Genomic DNA, 27,372 nt, shown 5'->3' with positions numbered 1-27,372 from the left:
GGGATCGTATTTCCAACACGTTGGGTTGAGGAAAGTGTTGTTTGTGATATGCGAGTGTGTGTGTGTGTGTGTGTGTGTGTGTGTAGTAATCATAAGCTGGATATAGAAACAGGGAGACACAAAGGCATACCACGAGAGTTACGGCTTTGTAAGGTTTGTAACATGTCTGTGATTGGTGATGAGTTTCATTTTATAATGGAATGTCCCTATTATGATCAGTTACGAAATAGATCTGTTCCTAAAAAATATTTGTCTCCAAAATCGGTTTTTAATTTTTGTAATATGCTCAAAGGAGGCAAAAAAAGTCATTTTAGCTGATTAGATTTGCAAATGTTGCCTAGCTACACTTTTGGAGTTAAAAGACATTTGTGTTTTCTCAACTTTTATGTGACATTGTTGTGTATTTGGAAATATTTGTTCTGGGTATGAAAAAATTATTTCGCAGTAATCCTCCATACTCCAATAGGAGAGAAAGGATAATTAAAACTTGAAACTTGTGTGTAGTGTGTGTGTGTGTGGGGGGGGGGGGTGGGGGGTGTAGTGTAATGTGTGTGGGTGGAAGTGTTTAGTGTAATGTGTGATTGTAGTGTAATGTGGGTGTCTTGAGCATAATGTGGTTGGTGGGTGTGTTCATCAGTAGGGGTGTATGTGTTGATGTTCGTATGGTGTGTGTGCGCGCGCATGTATGTGTATGTGTGTAGGGTGTGGGGGTTCTGTGTGTGTGTGTGTGTGTGTGTGTGCGCGCGCGCACTGTGTTGTGTTGTGTGGGATATACATTGTAACACTGAGTAGTGACGGAGGCATTGTGTTGATTCGTTTACTTCTGTTCAATGTTTACTAAGTCTATTTTGGACGGTGTACATTGGAAAAGTAGAGTACTGTTTTGTTACAAAAGTGATTTTCCATTATCATCATCATCATATAACTTCGTCGTTATCCTCCCACCGGCATTAGTCTATCGTCGTGACATAAGCCAGAGAAGAATGTGTCAAATACCTTTGCTTTTGAAGATGGGATCAGACAGAGACACGCACGTGCTTGCACGCGTTAACCTCCCCCCCAACTCCCCCACACACACACCACACAACACACACACACACGCACGCACGCACACACAACGTCTAATGTCACTTGACTTGAAATTGAAGGCATGTAAAACTGAAGCACGAACGAACGCATCACGCCGCACGCCGCATACACACACACGCACGTACACACACGCGCGCACACACACACACACACACGCACGCACACGCGCGCGCATACTCTCCCTCTCTCTCTCTCCCTCTCTGTGTGTCTGTCTGTCTGTCTCCCCCCCCCCCTCTCTCTCTCTTCCCTAGTTTGCCCTGTAATCCTGTACAATGTAGAATTAAGTGGGAGAAAAAGAGAAAAAAAATCAATCAACAACAAACAAAACACAAAAGCGAACGAAACTTTCGACCCACTACCCTATTTTTCTTCTTTCTTTTTTTTCCTCTCCAAAGGGAACACCCGAGAGAGAGAGAAAAAAAGAAGTTATTATCAGCCTAGACATCAAACAGAAAAGCCGACGTGATGACAGAGAAAACCTGCAGGGTATTTGGAATTCGAATTAAGATGCTCTGAACATCTTCTGTCGACAGTCAAGCCAAGAGAGCTAAAATATAACAGTAGTGTGACGATACCCTTTGGGGGAAGGTTGGGGTGGAGGGCACAATAATAAAACGTACGAGCGCGGATACGTGCGTGCACACACACACACAAACGTACACACACACACCACACACACACAGAGTTTGCCCTAACGAGAAAAAAAACATATATAATGTTTAGACAAACAAGACAAAAACACAATATACTTAGTTTGCACAAACAAGAACAACTGTGCACGGAGAGATTTCTGGGGTTATCGTGATATGCAAGCCTTCTTCAAGTTCTGCGTTTCCTCTGGTTCCTGTTTTATTTTCCTTCTCATAATGTCTATCGCTTTGTGTGTGTGTGTCAACCAGAGGATGGTGTGCATAGGTGTATGTTTGCTATGCGGAAGGAAGGAGGTGATTTTCGTCCTTTCTGATACCCCTCAATGTGTGTGTGTTTTATAGTTTGTGTGTGTGTGTTGGTGTGTGTATGTGGGGGGGGGGGGGGGGGGGGGGAGGTGTGTGTATGTGTTTTTTTTTCATCGCGTGTATGTGTTTCCTCGTGTGTGTGTGTGTGTGTGTGTCTGTTTCCTCCTATGCGTGTGTGTGTGTGCGTTTCATCGTGTGTGTGTGTGTTTCCTCTGTGTGTTTGTTTCCTCTGTATGTGTGTGTGTGCATGTGTTTTTTCATCGCGCGCGTGTGTTAGTGTGTGTGTGTTTGTGTGTGTGTGTGTTTCCTCTGTGTGTGTGTTTCCTCTGTATGTGTGTGTGTGTGTGCATGTGTTTTTTCATCGCGCGCGTGTGTGTGTGTGAGAGAGAGAGAGAGAATGTATGTCTGTGTTTTGTGTTTGTGTTCACGCACGTGCGCATGTGCGTATGATGCAGGATGTGGTTTTTTTTGGGGGGGTTTTGTGTGTTTTTTTTGTCCGGGAGGTCTCACATTACATCCGTACGCACGTGCAGGTGCCTTCTTATCAAGAAAAGATCTGGACGGGAAAGGATGATTTTTAAAATATACGAAGCGTTATATTTAATCTTCACACCCCATTCCAGCCCGCCCCTCCACCTCCCCTCCCTTTTCTTTCCTCCCTCCCTACCTACCCCATAATATTCACCCGTTTTGCCTCTGTTCCTCCTAAATGATATGTCTTGGTGATGAAAAAAAACTAAAAAAAAAAAAAAAAAAAAAAAAAAAAAACCCACCAAAAAAGCCGGATATTTTCAAGTTAAGACGCAGTTAGGCGGGCAAGCACACTGGGTTAATTTTACGCTTTGGGGGGAGGGGGGGGGGGGGAAACGCTGGTTCTGCTGCGCCTTATAAGAGATAAGTCACAAAGGACTCGTCTGTATTATGTAACATTATGTTCTTGTTGAGGAGACTTCTGGTGTAAAAAGGACTGATACGGTATAAAAAAAAAAAAAAAAAATCTGTGTGGGTGGTTGGGTGTGGGGGGTGTTGTGTTCGTGTGTGTGTGTGTGTGTGGAATAAACGTTTGCAATAGGTGCGCAAAATTGCAGGTGATTCGAGCACGTAACAAAGCGACACTTTGAATTTCTCTCTGTCAGTCTTTGTCTCTTGTCTCTCTCTCTCTTTTAGTTTCTGTCTCTGTGTCTTCCTGCTTCTCTCTCTCTCTCTCTCTTAGAACACAAAACTGCTAACTAGTGAAAGAAACCATTAAACTAAATCAATTTATGAAACAGCCACTTCTTGGAAGACATCTTGTTTATGTGACAGCGCCTACGCAGGATTTTTTTTTTTTTTTTTTGCCGGGTGTTTTACCAAAAAGTGATTTGTAGCGCGCTCACACACACACGCACACACACCTAGTACCTACACACACAAACACACACAAACACACACAGAGAAGGGCGTACGTGTGTGTGACAGTTCTGGTATTTTAAGAACTGTGTTTGAATCACGGATAGCAATGATTTGATTTATATTGTAGACGTAGACCTGTGTGTGTGTGTGTTTGCGCGCGCGCGCGGCTGTCTGTCTGTCTGTGTGTGTATGGATGTGTGTGTGCGCGCATGTTCGTGTGTGTTTATGTATGTCTGTGTATGTATATATATGTGTGTATTTGTGGGTAGATATGAAAACCAGATTCGTTTCGTATCCTCCCTGATAGGCTTTTTTTTGTTTGTTTGTTTATTCCCTCAGCAGTGTTTTTGATATGCATTTGAGGAAGTTGGGGAGCAGAATGCTGATCAATAATATTATTACTCCCTGGAGAGCAGCAATGGATACTCTTTTAACTTTCCATATAACTTTTGATCACTTGTACTTGGCACAGAGCTATTGTTTTCCTCCACTCACCTCCCCTCCCCGGGTTAAGTTTTTGCACGGAAGAACAACACTGACGTTGCTTGGAAAATAATCCATGGAAGGGTTTCGTGTTGGTAGTCGGTGTGTGTCTTTTACTTTCTGTTTATGTAGCTCCGCGTGATATGTTTTTCCTTTTTTTCTTCTTTTTTGACTCACTTGTGTAAACAAAGTGAGTCTATGTTTTAACCCGGTGTTCGGTTGTCTGTGTGTGTGTGTGTCCGTGTTAAACTTTAACATTTTCTCCGCAAATACTTTGTCAGTTGACACCAAATTAGGCATAAAAATAGGAAAAATTCAGTTCTTTCTAGTCATCTTATTTAAAACAATATTGCACCTCTGGGATGGGCACAAATAAATTAAAAAATGAAGCCTAATTATATGCAAACTGCATTTACTGTTATATTTATATTTTTTGCTTTCTCTAAACTTGGCACTTTGATCTCATATTCTGACCCAACAACAAAAGCAGTCATCATTTTTTGTTCAAACAGGAACTTCTTTTGCTGAGCATGGAAGTTTAATTTATTTTGCAAACGTTTTGGTGCAGATTGTAAAAAAAGGGAAATTACTCTATAATTAATGCTAGGGGACTTAATTTGCTTTAAACTGATCTTTCTCATCTTAAACATTACATTTTGAAATTATACTCGATACATAAAAAGCTTGGATTTTTTTAAAAAGTGTATCACAAGTGAGTCTTGAAGGCCTTGCCTCTCTTGTTCTTCTTTCCTTCTCTTTTTGTACAGTATGATTGTTTGGTCGTTGTCTGCTCGTGGATGTTGATTTTATTATGAGTGCAATAGCCGAGTGGTTAAAGCGTAGGACTTTCAATCTGAGGGTCCCGCGTTCGAATCTCGGTAACGGCGCCTGCTGGGTAAAACTGAAAGGGTGGAGATTTTTCCCGATCTCCCAGGTCAGCATAATTATGTGCAGACCTGCTTAGTGCCTGAACCCCTCTTCGTGTGTATACGGCAAGCAGAATATCAAATACGACACGTTAAAGATCCTGTAATCCATGTCGGCGTTCGGTTAGGTTATGGAAACAAGAACATACCCGGCATGCACACCACCCGAACACGGAGTATGGCTGCCTACACGGCGGGGTAAAAACGGTCATACACGTAAAAGCCCACTCGTGTACATACGAGTGAACGTGGGAGTTGCAGCCCACGAACGAAGCAGAAGAGAAGAAGAAGATTTTATGTTTAGAAACAAAAAAACGTTCAGCCGTCACTACAAACATCTGAACGATTGATATTGCAATCTCTTTTTATTGGTAGTATGACTGATGAGTCCTCCGTCGCCCAATGCCTTACTTCTCCACTGGTAGCTTTTTTTTCCTTTTTTTTTCAGTAGTGTTTTTTCTTCTCTTCTTCTTAATACACCCCCACTTCCTCCACACGTCTGACCCCCCCCCCCCCCCCAACCAACTCTCCACACCCAGTGTGTGTGTGTGTGCGCGCGCGCGTGTGTTGTGTGTGTATGGATGTGTGTGTGTGTGTGATCATGCGCACGTATGTATGTATGTACGTATGTAATCACGTGTGTGTGTGTGTGCGTGTGCTGAACTGAATGAATGCGTACATATCCATTTTACCTTAGTCCTCCGGTTCGAGTCCCGACAAGAATATTTACTCTCCCCCTCCCTAATCCCGACTCCCCCCCCCCCCCCCCCCCCCCCCCCCCACACACCCTCTCCCTCACCGAACCCCCTGGAACCACCCCAGAGTAGTAGCCTTCTTCTTTTAAAAAAAAACAAAATAAAACAAAAAGACCAAAAAAAAAACAAAAAACCCAAAAACCAACTTTTCAAGCGCTACACTGGTCTCAGCTGACCGAGGCTTAAAAGTGAAGGGGTTTTTCTTCTCCTTCTTCGTTCGTGGGCTGCAACTCCCGCGTTCACTTGTATGTACACCGAGTGGGCTTTTACGTGTATGACTGTTGTTGTTTTCTTGTTTTTTACCCCGTCATGTAGGCAGCCATACTTCGTTTTCGGGGGTGTGCATGCTGGGTATGTTTTTTTGGTGTTTTTTTTGTTTGTTTGTTTTCCATAACCCACAAACGCTGACGTGGATTACAGAATCTTTAACGTGTGTATATGATATGACCTTCTGCTTGCGTATACACACGAAGGGGGTTCAGGCGCAAGGATGTCGTGCTTGTCAAGGGGTTAAAAGGTTTTTGACGCTTCCGGGGGTTTAAAGATCGCAGAGAGAGGAGAAAAGAAAAGGGATGTGGTTGGGTGGGGGGGGGTTGGGGGGTTGGGTTGGCTCGGGAAACGGGAGGGAGGGTGGGGGGCTGGTGGTGGTGGTGGGAGGGGGGCGCGGTGATCCATATTAAGGGATCCCGGCCACTCCTGAATGAAATATTTATGATTATGGTTTTTTTGGCCAAACAGGTGTTTATTCGAAACTGCAAGATTCCTAGCTTCGTAAGCAGCAAAGTGTCTGTGGTAGAATGGATTTATCAGAGAATCTTCACCAAAGAAAGAAAGAAAGAAAAAATCAACAACGATAATAGTGTTGTGTATATATTATACGACTGAGTGCTTCAACAGACAAAAAACCACAAACGACCCTTTGTGATGGAACTGCTCAAAACACTGACAACTTAAGACTGATAAGAAATGGAATGGATGGAATGGGGATGTGTCTTGGCCCAGTCGTTGTAGACTTCTAGGACAAAGGTTACACACACACACACACACACACACACAGCGCGCACGAAGGCTATCTTACACAGCATAACTGTAACCTCGCAATATCAATTATGCCAAGCCTCAATATTTGTATCGCTTCTCTGTCTCTGTCTCATATATATATATATATATATATATAAGAACTCACACTCTCTTGGGCTCCGCTCCGTACAGAAAGAATTGAGGTAAATACCGAAACCGGTAAAATAAAGTAAAATAAAATATCAACAACAGTACTCTTGGCATGTCTTTAAAACTTGCAATTCAATTAAAAAAAACAGCAAATTTTCGCTGTATAACAGCTTCTTCAGGCAAGGGCATCATCTTTCTCTCTCTATATATATATATATATGTGTGTGTGTGTACATATATATATGTGTGCGTATATGTGTATATATATGGTAACATGAAAGCAACTTATCCCTTGAGGAAGGAACGAGATCGAGAATATGTGAGAGATCGATGTGTTTGTTTTTCTTTTCTCTCTCTCTTAGATTCAATTCGTTCGTTCTCTCTCTGTCTCTGTGTGTCTGTGTGTCTGTCTGTCTGTCTATATATATCTCTTTCTTTTTCAGACAAGCGGTATCAAACCCATCCATTACGCGGGGGCGATTCTGGCGCTGCTCATGGGCCTGGTGTACTGCTGGATCCAGACGTCACTGTCCTGGCGCCATCACCGGAAGGAGTGCGTCACCTACGTGCAGCTCGCCAACAGCATCCTACTGTCTGCGTGCCTTCTGACCTGTATCCTTGTTCTAGTTTCAGATGTTTGTTCCGTAGTTTTTTCCACTGCAGTAGGAAATTCTTTTCCAGCCTATAGTCTTTCGTGAAGGACTTGGTTTGAACTGTTTGATCAATGGATTTTCCACTGCAGTAGGAATTCATTTACAGCTTATAATAATTATACTTTCGTGAAGGACTTAAAAAAAAAACCCACTCAAACTGGGAGGTAACATTGCACTGGCTCTTAGTGCTGCAGCTTTAGGGGGGGGGGGGAGACAACATTGAACTGACTCTTTGCGCTGCAGCTTTAGGGGAGGGGGGGAGACAACATTGCACTGACTCTTAGTGCTGCAGCTTTAGGGGATGGGGGGGGGGGGAGACAACATTGCACTGACTCTTAGTGCTGCAGCTTTAGGGGAGACAACATTGCACTGACTCTTAGTGCTGCAGCTTTAGGGGAGACAACATTGCACTGACTCTTAGTGCTGCAGCTTTAGGGGAGGGGGGGAGACAACATTGCACTGACTCTTAGTGCTGCAGCTTTAGGGGATGGGGGGGGAGACAACATTGCACTGACTCTTAGTGCTGCACCTTTAGGGGGAGGTAACATTGCACTGACTTTTAGTGCTGCAGCTTTGGGGGGAGACAGCATATCACTGACTCTTAGTGTTGCAGGTTTGGGGGAGACAACATTGCACTAGCTCTTAGTGCTGCAGCTTTGGGGGGGGGGGGGGGGGCGGAGACAACATTGCACTGGCTCTTAGTGCTGCAGCTTTAGGGGGAGGTAACATTGCACTGACTTTTAGTGCCGCAGCTTTAGGGGGAGGTAACATTGCACTGACTCTTAGTGCTGCAGCTTTAGGGGGAGGTAACATTGCACTGACTCAGTACTGCAGCTTTGGGGGGAGACAGCATATCACTGACACTTAGTGTTGCAGGTTTGGGGGAGACAACATTGCACTAGCTCTTAGTGCTGCAGCTTTGGGGGATAGCTGGCCCTTTTTGGGATCATTCCAACGCCGACTGGGTTTAGATCTAAGCCCTCTTGCCCGAGAGAGTGAGGATTATAACTTGGGCAAGACACTCTCCACCACAATCAGATTCTAGCCCATTTAGTCGGGATAGTTACCTTTTCTCTGCTGTTCTGATGGTTGTAGTGCACGACTGACTATCATACATAATATTATGATAAGAGTTAATTCTACCTTAATGGCGGGCTAGACCGTAGAATTACGGTAGTTGTTAAAATGTAAGAGTTGAGGACGAACAGAGTAATGAAAGGAACACAAACAAAGGTATTTGAAAAAATATTTAAACGAGACTTAGTCTGCGTGGAAGTTGATGTTTAATCCTGAATTCTACCATACCAGAAGGGGCGCCCCGAACCGTTGATTTTATGGTTGAGTGTGCCAGCCAGTTCAGCCTGGGACGGCCAGTTCGTGGCTTGCTTTCCTGGTGACCAGTCAGAGCATTGGCTTCACAACTCGCGTTAATTCTGTTGATCCGCGCTTTTATATTCATGGTCTTATTGGCGGGAGCTGCCTGCTTAAACACACACACACACACTTGTAGCCTAAGGAAGCAATGTGTGCAGTATAGCACTTTCTATGCCTAAGTGAAAAGTGAAAAGTGATAAAAATGTGGTCCGCCAGCCATTGTTTTACAGCATTACTTAGCGACGGGACCTACCTGCCTACTTACTACTACCACCACCACCCTACTCCTAAGAAGAAGAATTATAACAATAGCAATAATGATGACACTGATGATGATAGAAGAGTAATCATAGTAATTTAAATGACTAAAGGTCGTAATTGTTATTATTGTTATCAGTTACCACTAAGATTAACCTTGACTTCCGCCTCAGACATAGCCAGCAAAGGCACGCTGAAGTTGAAAGAGCACTTTAAACACGGAACGAAAGAGGTGAGTGCCTTCCCCTTCCATCTCAACTCCCCCCACCCCCACCCCCCACCCCCACGCGCGCTTGAATGCACAGACAAACATATTCACTGATACACATTCACGCCTCCACAAACTCACGCAGACAACGTAGAGACACCCCCGCAAACATGTCTGATTGAATCTCTCTGTCTCTGTCTCTTTCTCTCACTCTTTATTTCTCTCTCTCTCTCAATCCCTCTCTCTCTCTCAATCCCCCTCTCTCTCTTTCTTCCCGGCCCTTCAACTTCTTTTTTTTTTTTTCTATCTCTTCCTCATACTCTGCGCGTGCTGTGCACCTGTTGATGCGCGCGCGCGCGCGCGTGTGTGTGTGTGTGTGTGTGTGTGTGTGTACTCCATATGAAATAAGCCAATGAAAGAAAAGAAAAACAAAAAAACAACAACTGGGAATTCATATTTGAAACCGGGTAGGCAACCCGAACGAAAACCTGCCGGGGCTCTCTACCTTATCCATCGATCTACCGCTTGTGTGTGTGTGTGTGTGTGTGTGTGTGCACGCAGATATATAATAAGTAAAAGAGTGAACGGATTCACCAATTCAAACGCCCATCCTCCTTTCTTCATACCCTTCTGGCCTTTTCCTCTGCCAACCCCCAACCCCCTGTCCTTAACCTCTGACTCTCCCCTCCTCGTCCTCCTCCCACTTCCCCATCACTCTTCCCTCCTCCTCCTCTTCCCAAAGCTTACATCCCCTTCCCATCTGTTGTGGAATAAAACAAAATAAGGTTTGTTTGTGATAGATCTGTGCATTCTTTCTCTGTTGTTCTTTGTCGGGGTACGGGAGAGTAAGAGGCAGAGAGAGCGATTGAGAGATAGAGAGGGTGGGGTGCAGTGAAGTGCTTGCGAAAAGTGTGTTGTGAGTGCGAGCTGTTTAATAATGCAGTTTGGTTTGGAGAAGGGGGGGGGGGTACTTGTTCGGGGTTTTTTTTTTTTTTTTTTTTTTTTTTTTTTTTCCTTTCCTCATCATTGTAAAATGATACAACGAGCGTAGTCTTTTATCATAGACACCAAAAAAAACAACGACATGTAAGGGGATGAAGTTCATGCATTCTGCTCTTCATGGTTCCATTTTTTTTATCGGGGAAATGTGAGCAGACTTCATAGTCCCAGCTTTGGGGGCAACTGCTCTTTATTTCATGTCGTTTATGGACCAAAATTGTGTCCCTTTGGTTAGTGCACTTCTTTGAAAATTGCGTCGCTTTGTCATACAGAGGAAGAACAGTTTGTGCAGTTGTTGTTGACAATGGCTTTCCACTCGAAACCCTCAAGTTTCTTCCGAAGAACGATGATAGTTGCACCTGTTTGTTGTTTAAACAACTGGCTTAACGTTGTTTGCATTTTGTTCAAAGAACACCAGTTAGCGTACTCGTTTGTCCGTTGTTGAAAATGGCTTGACGTTGTTTGTATTCGTTTGTCCTCGGAAACAACTACAGTGTACTTATGTTGATAATGTAGTGCCTATAAAAAAGCGACTGCCATTGTCCGTGTTTCTTAACAGTTTTCAATGAATGAAGAGCGCCTGACGGCTGTTGTTTATATGTTTATATAGGCGCTGCATTACAATCGACAATGATAATAATGACGATAATGACAGCAATAATAACAATGATAATACTGATGATGATGATAATGGCTGTTATTTTGCTGGTGCTTTAACGAATGATGAGCGCCTAGCGGCAGATGTCAGTCAATTCTACCCAGGTAGGAAACTTATGCATATGATTCCGAATGTAGGCGCTGTATTACAATCGACAATGATAATGATGATGATAATGATAGTAATAATAACAATGATGATACTTATGATGATGAGCGCCTAGCGGCAGCTGTCAGTCAATTCTACCCAGGTAGGAAACTTGTGCATATGATTCCGAATGTAGGCGCTGTATTACAATCGACAATGATAATAATGATGATAATGATGATACTGATGATGATGGCTGTTACTGTACTGGTGCTTTAACGAATGATGAGCGCCTAGCGGCAGCTGTCAGTCAATTCTACCCAAGTAGGAAACTTGTTATGCATATGATTCTGAATATAGGCGCTGCATTACAATCGACATTGTAATAATTATGATAATGATAATAATGGTGATAATGACAGTAATAATAACAATGATGATACTTATGATGATGACGATAATGGCTGTTATTTTGCTGGTGCTGTAGCGAATGATGAGCGCCTAAAGGTAGCTGTCAGTCGGCTGGAACTAGGTGTAGGCAGCCTGTTGTGCATAAGACTCCGAAGATTGGCGCTTTTCTCGTATCAGTGATGATGATGAGAATGTTAATAATGCCAAGAAGGGTGATGATGATATTGATAATAGTATTAAGAAGGATAATGATGATGATGCAAGTGCTAAGGATATTGATGATGATGATAATGAAAATGATGCTGATGATATTGGTAATAGTTTTTAGAAGGATAGCGATGATAATAATAATGACAAAAGTACTAAGGATGATTATAATAATAATTGTACTAAGAAGAAGGATGTTGATGAAGATAATAATAATGATAATAGCACTAGGAAGGTAAATGATAATAATGATAATAGTACCAAGAAGGATGATGATGATCATAACAATGATAATAGTACTAAGAAGGATGATTATGATAATAGTACAAAGGATGATGATGGTGAAAATGATAATGATAACAGGAATGAGAAGTACATGGTGATGATGATGATAATAATAGTACTAAAAAGAGGAAAGATGATGACGGTGATAATGATCATAATAGTACTAAGAATAAGGATGTTAATGATGATAATAATGATAAAAGTACAAAGGATGATGATAATGACGATGATGACGGTGATAATGATAACAGTACTAAGAGGGACGATAATGATAGTAGTACTAAAAAGAAGAACGATGATGATGGTAACAATGATAATACTAAGAAGAGGGATGACGATGATGACTATAACGATGATAATACTGAGACTGATGACGATGATAACAGTACAAGAAGGATGATGATGATAATAGTACCAAGAAGAAGGATGGTGGTGTTGATGATGAACAACTGTTTATTAATATCCTGTTGGCATGGTGTGGCAGGGCAACCTGAAGCCCATCTACGTGGTGTCCACGGTGTCTCAGTGGATGACGGCCATCTCGGTGATGCTCTTCCTGCTCACCTTCTACCCCTCCTTCTCCAAGATCACGCTGCAGGCCCCCAGAGTGCTGCTCCACCGGAACAGGGTGAGCCCCCCCACAGGGGAAACGATGACACGGACAATTTCCTTCTTTCATTCTTTCCAGAGTCCTGCTCCACCAGAACAGGGTGAGCCCCACAGGGAAACGATGACACGGACAATTTTCTTTCTTTCCTTCTTTCCAGAGTCCTGCTCCACCAGAACAGGGTGATCCTCCCAGGGGAAACGATGACACGGACAATTTTCTTTCTTTCTTTCCAGAGTCCTGCTCCACCGGAACAGAGTGAGCCCGAGCCCCACCCCCACCCCCCCCTCTCGGGGAAACAATGACACGGACATTTTTTCGTTGTTGTGCTTTTCTTCCTTTTTGTCGTTCTTTCTTTCTTTCTCTTTTTATTCCTTTCTTTCTTTCTCTGCTTTTTCTTTTGCTTCTTTCTTTCTTTCTTTTTGCCTTCTTGGGCTGCAACTTTCCATGCTCCTTCACATTTGTGAGTTCTTTCTTTCTGTCTTTTTGGTTTCTTGGGCTGCAATTTTCCATGTTCGTTCACTTCCGCCAGTGGGACTGAGCCGGTGGAGAAATGGCTTACACAGACAATTTCCTTTTCTTTTCTTTCCGTCTTTCTTCGTGGAATGCAACTTCCAACGTTCAGTCAGATCTGCGAGTGGAATTTTTTTCCCCTGTCTTACCCGTTTTAACCTCCGACATATAGGCAGCCATACTCCGTTATCCGGCGAAGATATGCTGCACACTGGGTACGTTCTCCATAACCCACCGAACGCTGACAAGGGTTACAGGATCTTTAATGTGCATGTTTGATCTGCTGATGTATATACACGCGGGGGGGTCAAGAACTATATGTTGACCTGGGATATCGGGGGAAAAAAGTCTCCACACTTTGTCCAACATGTGCCCGTACCAGGATCGAACCCAAACCCCAATGCTCTACCCACTGGGTTATTGCACCCTCCCGAGACATTGACACTGACTGATTTTTATTAAAACGATCAAGGCCAACAGACCCTATCATAACAGACAAAAAGTTTCAAAGAAGAAGAATTCAAAGACATTTAATCCTTTTGGGGTGTGGAGGATACGGTACCAGTTCATACTCATTGAATTACAACTTCAGTCCAACGATGTCTCCGAAGCACGCAGAAACGCACACCCAAGCGCGCACACATACACACGCGCGCGCGCTAATAATAACGTGCGTGCGTGAGTGTGTGGACTCTAGTAAATCATAATTTATATGCACTACTTCCCAACATCAGTGCTTGTTTGTCCTATCAGTTGTCCAGATTTTAATCACGGTGTGGTTTAGCTGTTCACATCTGCTGTCAGAAGACAGTTTGGATTCATTTTCTTTCATGATTCATACAGCCCCGAGGCACAGATTGTGTGTGTGTGTGTGTGGTTGCATACCTACGTGCGTGCGTGCATGCATGCCTTTGTTTCCTGATTGATCTCGCATCATTCATTGACAGCTTGGGAAAATCGTGCGGTTTATGATTTGACGCATAGTCTTCCATTCGGAAAATGCACACACCACCATTCCTGCAATTCTCATTTCTCTCTAACACACACAGGCGCGCGTGCACAAACACACACACATAGCATTAAATATATATATATATATAATATATATATGTACGCGCTCTCTCTCTCTACACACAAACACATATGCACCCTCTCTCTCTCTCAATCGCGCGCACACACACTCACTGTCTGTCTCACACACACACTCACTAGCACTACACACACATTCTCTCTCTCTGTCTGTTATTCACACTCACACACACAAAGTACATCTCACCCACTTTTTTTTTTTTTGTATGATCATTACTTTTCATTCTTTTTTTTTTTTCTTCCAGACCAGTCACATTGCCAACGGGAACGCCCACAATGGCCATGCCACCAACGTCTGATTTATTCTCTCCCCTGTTCTGTCCGTCACACCATCGTCATCAGAAATGACGGGTCACCCAGTCGTCAGTTTGGGGCCATGTGTCCTGTCGTTTGAAGGATCCATCATCCATCTCCTCTCCACACTCACACTGCTAGAGTGACCTCATCTTTCTCCACAACAACAGTGGAAAAAAACGTGACGGTGAAAGACGACGATGATGATGTCACAGGACATCAGTGATGTAATACAGTGGTTTCCCACACACACCTCCCCCCACACTCCCTGTACACACTCTCATGATGGTAATAATAATAATGATGATGTATTATGATCATTATTATCATTATTTTGTTGTTGATGGTATTATATATGAACAATATTTATGTATATAATTGCTCTCTTTCTCTCTCTCTGCATATGTAAGAGGGAGGGAGAGGGTTTTTATATGGCACTACAAATGCTATTACTTGTGTGCCAAAGCAATTTTGCCTTCTGAACAAATTGTGTCGCAATAATATATATATATATATAGAGAGAGAGATTGATTTTGTGTGTGTCTTTTCTGAACACTCGCATTTCGGATGTGTTGGTATATATATATACGTTCGGTGGCTGTGTTAAACTTAGGCAGTTTTTAAGGTCTACATGAAATTGGATTGATAAGAAATGTACATTGGTGATTTTTTTTTTTGTGTGTGTGGTTGGTTGGTTGGTTGTTTTTTTGTAAGTACGATTGCTACCGTGATATTTAGCTTTTATTCAGAGGCCACACTCCTGTTCGCGAACGCACACACACACACACATGTATATATAAACAAGCACGTGTGGACACAAACACACACCGAAATTTCCGACTTGACACAAACACACACCGAAATTTCCGACTTAATGCTTATGTTTTCTTTTACACATAAGGATACTTATATAGCGGCTATCCTCGGTCGGAGACCAAGCTCTACGCGATTTACAAACGCAGTCATTTGCACAACAGGCTGCCCACCTGGGTAGAGCCGACTGATGGCTGCCATTTGGGCGTTTCCCGTGTCATTCAAACGGATTTCAGTCACGCGCACATGATTATACTCATGCAACATTTTACGTGTATGACCGTTTTGTTTATTTACCCCGCCATCTAGGCAGCCATATCCCGTTTTCGGGGTGGTGCATGCAGGCTATGTTCTTGTTTCCATAACCCACCGAACGCCGACATGGATCACAGGATCTTTAACTTGCGTATTTGATCTTCTGCGTGTGTATACACACAAGGGGGTTCAGGCACTAACAGGTCTGCACATTATGTTGACCTGGGAGATCGGAAAACTCTCCACCCTTTAAAACAAAAACATCCATAAATGACTAAATAAACACGCAAAAGTAATGAATAAATAAAATAATAATTAAATAAATAAAAGAATAATTAATTGACTGATTTGTTAAAGAAATAAATGAATAACCATAAAGCACTATAGACAGACTCAGACAACTAGATAAGGGAGTCAGTAGATAGATACGACAAACGATTCACCCACAAATCATTGTAGATAGACACAGATCAGCTTGTAGATATGCACATAAATGAATAGTAACTGATAGGCAGAAAACCACCCTGTTAACACAGGATTTTTCGCAATCCCATGATTTCTCTCACTCAAACCCATAAAGAATTGTAGGCAGACACAAACAAATAAATAAGCTGACACACAAATAAGACGCATTGTGGAACACAGACCCAGCTTGTTCGCTCACATGAACTCATAATGATTCTGGAGTTAAACGCTGTCTGTTCCATCGTAGGTGATAATGATGATTATTGTTGTTTTATCATTGATTAAAATTCATATAGCTCTTCACCATGCATTGTAAAGTGTTGATTGTACAGTGTTAAACTTAATTGCACTGTAAAGTGTAAAAATTGATGTGTGAAATGCATTTAATCATTGAAACGTCATTCATTGACCGTCCTCAGAGGTCCAGCCAAACACTGAAACACTGATTAATGATGATGATAACTGGACATTTATCAGCGCTTTCCTCATTACACAAAGCGCTTTACAATCCATGCACACATGCATACAAAACACACACAATCATGCACAATAAACATATATATGCGCATACAAACTTGTACATACAATACATACATACATACATACACGCACAAAAACTATCACTCATCACATGCGTCATATATCACAACACCTAAATAATGCATATCTCATATCGGAATACTTCATCGCTAATATCACAGTACTCAGCAAAAAGCAAACAAAAAACTATCGCAACATTTAAAACCATATCACACACATCATAATGCCCGATCATCTGGCTTCTTAATGTGCATACGATGTTTTGAATTTGGTTTTGGTGGTAACGGGATAACTTGTTTTTTTTTTTGGTAAACCAAACTATAAATTTATATTGTTATGAACTAATGATACGGTTTTCAGATGTATGAATTTATGTTGTTTATGAACAACTGTTGTTTTTTTTTCTTTTGTCAGCAGATCTGAATGTGATCAGGTATCTAGATATGAAATACGTTCATACTGCTGTTGCATTGTTGATAATTATAACATATTATTTGTGAGCTTTTTATTTGCTCAGCTCCTGTGAGGGGTGCGGGTGTAATTATTCATAAGAGTCAGAATGAGAGAGAGACAGTGAGAGAGAGAGATAGAATGATGGTGCAGTCATTTGAGAGACAGAATCCGAGTGATCACGATACTCTATGTGATGATACAATTAAGAAATGTGTCATTTTGTGTTTTGTATTTTGAACTTTGACTTTCTTTTTTTAAGGATTAGGACAAGGGTATAATATATATATATATATATAATTAATATTATTATTATTGTATTCACTACCCCAGTTTAATGCGTATCAGAATAGCCTCTGAAAATCATGAACTTACCCATTGAATAATGGTTACATTTAAAATGAAAGCCGTGCTTTTTTGAGTTTGCATATATATATAGACAGATATATAGATAGATGGATAGATACAGAGAGAGAGATTGCCAGTTGGTAGTCATGATCACAGAAAATTTTCAGGTGCACATGGACAAGACATATTTTGTGTGTGTGTGTGTGTATATAATTGGAGTTCGATGCTATGATTGTTTAATTAATCGATTGGAGCAGATCGGAACATCACATGTAGATAAGTATTGATTAGGTTTCGAGTTAATGGTAAAACAAGTTGACGTATTCTGATAAATACCCAAAATAAAGAGGGAAAATGTTTTTTTAGAGCCAACAGGAGCAATAAAGAGATCAAGCGTCAGTTAGCTAATGACCACTAGGACAATTTGTGTTGATAAAAAAAAATGTTTTGAATGCATTGAGACGCTATGGAGTTAACAACATCTAGAGCCTGTAAAATTATGTGTGTGGTGTGTGCGCGCGTGCGTTTGCATGTGTGTGTGTGTGTGTGTGTATCATGTTTTTTTAATGCATACAAGTGAATTTAGTGCCGTTAAACGATATTTGTATTGTGAAATCACCACCCCAGTTTAATGCGTATCAGAATAGCTGTTGAAGATCATGAACTTACTCATTGAATAATGATTACATAATATGATATGCAAGCTTCCCTTTTTTCTTTTCTCCTTAATTTTTTAGTTTGTATGTTCTGTTGTTTGTTTATTCACTATATTATACACATTTAATACGTTAAAATGTTGTGTAGTTATTGTCACGAATAGGATTTCTGTTACATATAAAAATGGAACACATACCCAGGCTCACACCTTCCGCTGTGTCACAGAAATCTTTATTCGTGACATTTCGCTCCCTGACAGTTCTGATTAATTTTTTACACATTAACTCATTGGTTGCTGAACCTTGGTGTGAAATAAGAGCAGTGTGGCATGAGCATGTATCAGTAGCTCAAGGAGGCGTCACTGCGTTCAGTCAAATCCATATACGCTACACCACATCTGCCTAGTAGATGCCTGACCAGCAGCGTAACCCAACGCGCTTAGTCAGGCCTTGAGAAAATAAAAAAATTAAAAATAGATAAATACATAAAAATACTACTACTACTAATAATAATATTCATAAGGCGCAAAATCTTGATGAAGTCAAGTCTATGCGCAAAAAGAAAAAAAAGAAATGATAAATAAGCAAATAAATGTAAAACATGCAGACACACACACACATGCATGAGCATGAAGTATAGCTACTACGCTTTGCGTACTTTAAACGTAGTGTCACTGATTTTACAGAAGAGAAAATTAGGCAATCCCCAGAGGAAGAAATCCCAGTAGAGAGTGGTCACCGACAAGCTCCTGTCTTCTGTTTGTAAGGGTTAACTACCCCCCGTGGGGGAGGCCGGTGGTCTTTCAATATTAATAGCATCCCCGCCTTCTGGAAATTCTATGCTAGAAATTTCCTCTTTTCTGTCACTCTTTGTTTCTGCCTCTTTTTTTTTTTCTTCTTTTTTTTTTCTCCCTTCACTGGTTCAGTATAAAGAGCATCCCCTCTTGGAAATTATGTGCTAGAAATTTCCTCTTTTCTGTCACTCTGTTTTTGTCTTTTTTATTTTTCTTCCTTCACTGTTGTCTCCTTTTTCTGCCTTCCCACTCCATTCCCCTTTCTTTTTTCAAGCCAGCCTTGGCACGTTTTTCTCTTTTCCGCAGTGTATGATGTACTTTCGGTGCTGTTTTGCTCTCTCTAGCGACTAGGTAGTGAGATGTAAACACTGGGATGGGCTCTAGCTGCACATTCTGCAGTGTTATTTGTCTATATGGCCTTTTTGTATTTTTTGTTTGGCTTTGAAGTATTTCTTTTTTTACGATCGTTTGTAATTTGGGGATGAAAAATTAAGCGGAATGGCTGGCGTCATCAGCATGGACAAGACTTATTTACCATAAAGAGCTAAATGGTTGGGATACTGTGTCATGAACTGCGTTTTGTGGGTTTGTCTCAGTTTTTGTTGTTGTTTTTTTTAATTAGATCTAGTTGTTTTTTTATTTTTTTTAGATGTAAGTTTTGTGTTGACGAGGTTGAAAATGTGTGTCCTTTGATAGGCCCGATATGGTCCTGTGTGGTTGGCAGAACTGAAAGCAACAAGAACAAGAACTGGATAACCAAAGTGGGCCATTTTAACAGTGTTGATTTTTCTCATGTTATTTTCATGTTACTATATGGTTTTCATCACTAAATGCCTTGACGTGATTTCTTTTTTTTTCTCACCCGAAGATGTCATTGTTTTAGTGTCATCATTTTTTATTGTTGTTGCGATAACTTTGTGGCATATTCTGGACACCTGTTTCCTTGTTTAAAATTATTGCCTGAACTTCTGTCAAGGGTAAGTACGTTTGTGTGTGCGTGTAGGGGTGTGTGTGTACAGGTGTGAGTGTCGTAGTAATCTTCAGTTGTGATAAGTGATTATATGTTTGTTTGTGTGTGTGTGCCAAGTTTGCCTCTTTCTCTTGCATTTTCTCTTTCCCTCTCTTGCAAATAGTCTTCCTGTGATTTTTCTTTTTTTGCTGGAAAAGACGCCACAACAAAGAAAATCACGTTCTTCTCTATGTTATATTTTGTTCAGGAGAAGAGGAGGCCGAGGGGTATTTGTGAGGAGAGTACAAGCTAGTTTGTCACTGGATGAGTTTTGTCCACTGTTGCCATCCACGTGGTGTGCCTTGAGAAGAAGTGCTGAATTCAAATGACGGAAGGCATAATAGTACAGTCAGGGTCATCCCTATGTCCCCCACCCCTCCCCCCCCAGGTCTACCCCCTTAAAACAATTCTTTCAGACAGGTCTTTGTACCCCCAGGTCTATATTCTCCCCAGGTCTGTGTTTCCCCAAAGTTACGTGGTTTTTTGTTGTTGTTTTTGTGTGTGTGTGTAGTTTTGTTTAAAAAAAAAAATTTTTTTGGGGGGGGAGGGTTAGGGGGGTCTCTGCTCCCCGAGGTCTATATTCCTCCAGATCGATGTTCGCCCACGTCCATATTTCTATTAGATCTGGAGCCACAGTTGCCCAGTATTGCCCACACCCCACAAATGCCTCGGATTGCGTTATTTTGTTACATCTGTCTTGGCAGTGGTATTTGACCACTAACAGTTTTCAGCACTGATTTGTGACACTTGTGCAGAATCAGGGCTTCTTGAGAGGATTTGACCATTTTTGCTGACCACTGTTGACTTAGGCTGGACACTGCTGACCACTTCTTACCACCACCAAACAAATGTGTTCAGATTGCGTTGTTTTGTTATGTTTGTGCATTATAATGACATATTGGGAGGTGTTTGTTTGGTTTTTTTGAACTGACCACTGCAAACTGTTCAGGTTGTATTATTTTGTGACTGTTATGCAGTATTGGGACTTCTTGACAGGTTTTGACCATTAACTGACCCATACTGACTCCCGTGACTGCTGACCATCACTGACTACTGCTGATCACTGCCGTAAAGTTTTGGGGTTTTTTTGTTTGTTTTTTTTCTAGAATGCAGCATCTTATTATGTATGCAATATTAAGACATCGTTGACTGACCAGAACTGACCACTGCCCTCCAAAAATGTGCAGCTTGCGTTATGTTAAAAATCTATGAGTACGATCCTGTGCAAGATTTGGACTTTTTCACAGGTTCTGACCACTGTCCTTGACCGAAAAGTGTTTATATGATGAAACATGCATTGGAATCGGGGAACATGGACAAGGGGGAATAAAAAAAAATATATATATATAGACCTGGGGGAAATATAGTTGGGGGAATATAGACTCGTGGGAACATAAACATAGACCTGGGGAAATTTTGACCTACCAAAATTTGAGGGGGGTGGTGGGGGTGGGGGATGGGGGCGGAGGGGGGGAGGGGTAGCGGGCGTGAGGGGGGGAGGGGGGGGGAGCATAGACCAAGAGGAACTCAGATGTTCCCTCACAGTCCAATAGTTAGCATCAGCAGGCCTATACGGTGTACTGGAAAGGTTGTATGTTGTCATGGCTGTACCAAAGATTTCAGCGCAGTCTTTTTCCACCCCTGTTCTCTCTTTGTCACCTCTTCTCTCTTTCTCTATCTCTCCCCCACCACACCACCCACTCTGTCTCATTCCCCCCCCCCCCCTCTCTCTCTCTCTGTACACCCCCTAAACAATTCTCCATGTGTAAATAATGACAAAGAGTACTGTGATGAACGTAATGTTTTGCTTTTGCGTTGCTCATGACATTGATAGGATTGTGGCGAACCAGTCCAGCATGGCCCACTGCTTTGGGACATGGGTGGTAACTATTGCCTATATCTTTTAATACATTTAAAAAAATCAAATTTATACTGTTTTAAAAAAATTGTTATAAAACTCTGTAAATATCTACTTAAAATGACCATTTAAAAGGATTGATTGATTGGGGTTTTTTAAATTACTGTTTTACACCTGTTTTTAACACGTTTTTTTGTGTGTAAATAGGTACTTGACATAACCTGTTAAAAAATTTATATTGTTATTGTCAGTGTTTGAATTGGTTCCTGTAAACGATTTCTGTACGTGATTTTTTTTTTTTTTTTTTTTTTTGTCGTTACTGTTGCTATAATTAATGTTTGACATGGTTTTGCACCAGAGTTTACTTTATTATTATTATACACAGTCTTGACAGACGGAGGTGGTTTGTGGTGTGGTGGGGTGTGGCGTTTCCACTGTGCAGCGCCTATGTTATGACCCAGGGTTGGGTTGCCCGAGTGATCTTTCACAACGCTAAAGTTTGCTTAACTTTAAAAGACTTTTCCAAAAGTCTATGGAACTAGGGTTGGTTGCATGAGCGACCTTAGCAGCGGGTAAGTTTGCTTATAGTTAATTAAGAAGGTTCCTAAAAAAAACTCCATGGTAAATTCCCATATGCTTGGGAACGTTCCTGGGCCTACTTGCAGAAGCGATCTTTATATGAAGCGCTAAGTTCGCTTAGCGTTAAGAATGTTTCTAAGTTTATGGAATTTACCGTGGAGTTAGAAACTTTTTTTTTTTTTAACGACAAGCAAACTTAGTGCTGCTCACAAAGTTCGCTCGTGCAACCCACCCCCCGTTTAGTTAAGAACGTTCTTAATTTAACGTTAAGCAAACTTAGAGCGCTGCAAAGATCGCTCGTGAAACACTGCCTTAAGAATTTAGTGGGAGTTAAGTATGTAAGCAAGTAAATAAGCTTACTTTATCATGAAAATTACTCACATCATCATCTTCTTCTTCTTCTTCATCATCATCTCCACCTTTTCTTCTTCTTCGACTCGTCTGTCGGTTGTGTGTCAAAGCCTGGGTCTCCGCAAATGGTTTCCCTGTCGCATTTTTTGCATAGTTGCTCGGACAACATGATTGTTATATCCATCCATGTACCCCATCAATTGTGCCTGTGTTTGGAAAGGACAGCGGTCTGTGTGTCCTGTTAAATGACTGTGTTTTATTTTGCTCCTCTTCTCCAAAGGCATAGGTGAGAATGTGTGCACGTTTGGAGAAAAGAAAGAAATTAAATTGTGTGATTTAAAAAAAAAAATTTTTATTGTGGTGTGAGGTTTGAATTGCAATGTGAGCTATGTGTGTGTCTATGCGTGCGCACTTACATGATTATGGTGCTTTCTATTCCTTCCTCCTTCCCTATCTCTTTCCCTGTCTCTACCCCATCTCTTCCTGTATTTTCATTCCATTCCGTTCTCTACCCGTCTCTCTCTCTCTGTCTCTGTGCCTGTCTCCTCTACCCGTCTCTCTCTCTCTCAGCATGACCAAACGCCGCAAAAACAGTGAATACGTTTTTTTCCCCGGTGACGAAGTCCGCACGCATGGGCGAATACCTGTGGCTACACGAGTTTGGAGGAGGAAAGGCGGCGTACACGCTCACACACACACACACACACACACACTGGGGGAGAAATGATAGGATGAACCGTAGGGGGGCGGGGAGGGATATATATATATTTTTTTTAATGATTTTATCTTTGCACAATCGATCTCCCATCTTTTCCAGGGTTTTTACTCCCCTATCTTGGTGGTGTCAGTGTAGTTTTACCCCCCCCCCCCCCCCCCCAACCCCCCTCCATATAATTATCTGATGGTGTCAGTGTAGTTTTAGCCCCCCCCCCCCCCCTCCATATAATTATAATCTGGTGGTGTCAGTGTAGTGTTGGCCTCCCCCCTTTATATAATTATCTGGTAATGCCAGTGTAGTGTTAGCCTCCCCACCTTTATATAATTTGGTGATGTCAGTGTAGTGTTAGCCTCCCCACCTCCATATAATTATCTGGTGATGTCAGTGTAGTGTTAGCCTCCACCCTCCTTTTAATTGTCTGGTGGTGTCAATGTAGTTTTAACCGCCCGCACCCCCTTTCCATAAAATTATCATCTGGTGATGTCAGTGTAGTGTTAGCCTCCCCCCCCCATATAATTATCTGGTGGTGTCACTGTAGTGTTAGCCTCCCCTCTCCATATAATTATCTGGTTGTGTCAGTGTAGTTTTAACCCCCCCTCCATATAATTATCATCTGGTGGTGTCAGTGTAGTGTTAGCCTCCCCCCTCCACATAATTATCTGGTGGTGTCAGTGTAGATTTACCACCCCTCCCTTTATATAATTATCATCTGGTGGTGTCAGTGTAGTGTTAGCCTGCCCCCTCCATATAATTATCTGGTGGTGTCAGTGTAGTTTTACCCCCCCCCCCCCCCTTTATATAATTATCATCTGGTGGTGTCAGTGTAGTGTTAGCCTCCCCCCTTTATATAATTATCATCTGGTGGTGTTAGTGTAGTGTCAGCCTCCCCACTCCATATAATTATCTGGTGGTGTCAGTGTAGTTTTACACACCCCCCCCTTCCATATAATTATCATCTGGTGGTGTCAGTGTAGTTTTAACCCCCCCCCCTCCATATAATCATCATCTGGTGGTGTCAGTGTAGTTTTAACCCTCCCCCCTCCACATAATTATCTGGTGATGTCAGTGTAGTGTTAGCACCCCCTCCATTTAATTGTCTGGTGGTGTCAATGTAGTTTTAACCGCTCCCCCCTCCATATAATTATCTGGTGGTGTCAGTGTAGTGTTAGCCTCCCCCCCTCCATATAATTATCTGGTGGTGTCAGTGTAGTTTTAACCCCCCCTTTATATCATTATCATCTGGTGGTGTTTGTGTAGTGTTAGCCGCCCCCCCTTTATATAATTATAATCCGGTGGTGTCAGTGTAGTCTTACCCCCCCCCCCTCCATATAATTATCATCTGGTGATGTCAGTATAGTGTTAGCCTCCCCTCTCCATATAATTATCTGGTGATGTCAGTGCAGTGTTAGTCTCCCCCCCCCCTTTATATTATCATCATCTGGTGGTGTCAGTGTAGTGCTAGCCCCCCCCCCCCCTCCATATAATTATCTGGTGGTGTCAGTGTAGTGTTAGCCCCACCCCCCCCCCCTCCATATAATTATCATCTGGTGGTGTCAGTGTATAGTCCCCTCCCGTCCATATAATTATCATCTGGTGGTGTCAGTGTAGTTTTACCCCCCCCCCCCCTTCCATATAATTATCATCTGGTGGTGTCAGTGTAGTGTTAGCCCCCCCACCCCCCCCCCCCTTTATATCATTATCTGGTGGTGTCAGTGTAGTGTTAGCCCCCCCCCCTCCATATAATTATCTGGTGGTGTCAGTGGTGTTAACCCCCCCCCCCCCTTCCATATATCTGGTGGTGTCAGTGTAGTTTTAGTGTCCCCCCTCCCCCTCCATACATCATCCGGTGGTGTCAGTGTAGTGTTTGATAGTACCACCACCCCTCACCTCCGCCCCCCTCCACTCCGTTTGTTGGTGTAATGTCAAATTAATGCAGAGTAACACCCCACTACACCCCCTTTCCCCACGCACTTTTCATCTCCCATCTCTTCCACTGGTACTGTCAGTGTTGTGTTAGACAGCCCGGCAATATCCACATTTCTTCCCCGGTACTTTTCCGTTTATAAGACGGAAAAACTTGTAAATAGCACTGTGATATATACTCTACATTTCTTCCCCTCCACTCTTTGACTGGCCTTCTTTACGTCTCTTGACAGGGGTAGAAATGTAGAGTATATGTTACAATGTTATTTGAACAAATTCACAATTTTTCCGTCAAAGAAACGAAACTGAATGGAAAGAGCACGGGGGAAGAACTGTGGATATTGCCGATAGCACTCTCCCATCCCCCCCCCCCTTCTTTCTTGGGAGTACTTGGTGTTGACAATTTGATATACCAGAATGAAACAGACGAAGTGGTACATGTGGGGCGTGTGTGTATCTGCTGGTTTGAGCACTGAGCTCCGCATTCTGAAGGTAAGGTTCGAGTCCGTTCCGCCTCCACCCACCCACTCCCCCTCCGCCGGACCCCCAGCCCCACCTTTCTCACCCGCCTACCCACCCAACTGCACCCGTTTTCATTAATTCTTCACAATTTTTTTTTTTTTTAAAAGATTAAGAAAAAAAAAAAGAATAAGACGAACGAAAAGGTCATTATCGCTGCTCACTTTACTGTGCTGTTGATACTGGAGGTGCAGGCTCAGACAGGTACCCTCCCCCCCCTCCCCATCCCCTGCCTGGACAACGGGATTTGGGAGGTGGAGGAGGGGGGGGGGGAGGGAGAAAAACAAACAAAACAAGAGAGGCAAGGCCTTCAAGACTCACTTGTGATACACTTTAAAAAAAAAAATCTAATCGTTAAAATGTGTTCTATATTTGTTATTATAAAGCTTTGGGTTAAAAAGAAAAAAAAAGAAAAAAAAAAAAAAAAAAGTCCTGACGGCAGATTCGAACCCCGCGTGTTCGGGTGAGAAGAAACTGTCTTACCGAATACACTATCGTGGCTCCTAAACTGACGTTCAAAAATTTTACATTTAAACATGCTTTTTTTTTTTTTTTTTTTTTAAAGGGCGATAAATCGACTGCGGTATTCGCAGTGAGAACGCTGTTTGAATCATATTATTCTGGTATCTTGGGCATTCAAAAAATCTTTAAGAGCAATAAAAAAAAAATTCTTTTTGAGTCCGCGGTAAAGGAGACGTGGCTATCACCGCAATCACACTGCAACATTTAGCCGTTGTCTGGACTGTTAACAGCCAGCATGATAGTTTTTACATATATGGCAATTATTTTTTGAACGTGATTTTCATTATTATTAATATTAAATTCATTATTATTATTGTTGTTGTTGTTGTTATCATGTGCGGGCCTGTGTGCAGTATGTGTGTGTGTGTGTGCGCGCGCGCGATCCTGTTGCTATGCTATAATCATAGCCAGGTTTGTTGTAGTGAGAACTTAAGCAGTCCGTCCCAAGGTTTCAGTAGTTCAGTTTCAGTAGCTCAAGGAGGCGTCACTGCGTTCGGATAAATCCATATACGCTACACCACATCTGCCAAGCAGATGCCTGACCAGCAGCGTAACCCAATGCGCTTAGTCAGGCCTTTTTAAAACAAGACCGGCACAGGTTTTCCTTAGCGGTTACATCCGCGAAAACGTTCCATATACGGACCATACCAAAGTATAGTCAAAGACATGATGCCTAAAGGGAATGCCAACAGCACCCGGTGTTCCCAGGCGGTCACCCATCCAAGTACTAACCGGGCCCGACGTTGCTTAACTTCGGTGATCGGACGAGAACCGGTGTTTTCAACGTGGTATGGCCGTTGGCGTCCCAAGGACTCCCCCAAACCCCACCCACCATTACCCCGTACCCCACCCTTCCTCCTCCCAGATCCCGCAGTTTCTTCAAGGCCCACCGCATCAGACCAGATTCGACAACAGGAGCACAACATGGACTGGGCACGACTGAAGGACGTTCTCGGGGGATTTGACCGCCTGTAACCCCGAATGCGGAGTATGGCTGCCTTCATGGCGGTGGGTAAAAACGGTCATGCAAGTAAAAGCCCACTCGTGTACATACGAGTGAACGTGGGAGTTGCAGCCCACGAACGGAGGAGGAGAAGAAGAAGAACGCCTGTGCCACAAGGGCACTCGTCTGTGCAGGAGACGTTGATCCTGTGGAGG

General features: G+C 42.4%; 1 protein-coding gene and 1 non-coding gene across 2 annotated transcripts in view; one reads left to right on the top strand and one right to left on the bottom strand.

Annotated features, from left to right (window-relative positions):
* Positions 1–15,855, top strand: part of LOC143301160 (DNA damage-regulated autophagy modulator protein 2-like) — a 17,987-nt gene extending 2,132 nt beyond the window's left edge. The window contains exons 2-5 of the mRNA XM_076615241.1: positions 7,215–7,383; positions 9,230–9,288; positions 12,396–12,539; positions 14,366–15,855. Of these exons, the coding sequence (XP_076471356.1) occupies positions 7,215–7,383; positions 9,230–9,288; positions 12,396–12,539; positions 14,366–14,419 (426 nt within the window). The 3' untranslated portion in view covers positions 14,420–15,855. The remainder of the gene's footprint in view (positions 1–7,214; positions 7,384–9,229; positions 9,289–12,395; positions 12,540–14,365) is intronic.
* Positions 15,856–26,897: 11,042 nt separating this feature from the next.
* LOC143301671 (5S ribosomal RNA) lies at positions 26,898–27,016 on the bottom strand. Its single transcript, XR_013057831.1, has one exon. It is a non-coding gene; the product is annotated as a 5S ribosomal RNA (ribosomal RNA).
* Positions 27,017–27,372: the final 356 nt, after the last annotated feature.

The sequence above is a fragment of the Babylonia areolata genome, chromosome 27, assembly GCF_041734735.1.
Source record: "Babylonia areolata isolate BAREFJ2019XMU chromosome 27, ASM4173473v1, whole genome shotgun sequence".
Lineage (NCBI taxonomy): Eukaryota > Metazoa > Mollusca > Gastropoda > Neogastropoda > Buccinidae > Babylonia > Babylonia areolata.
This window is presented reverse-complemented; position numbering and strand designations above follow the sequence as displayed.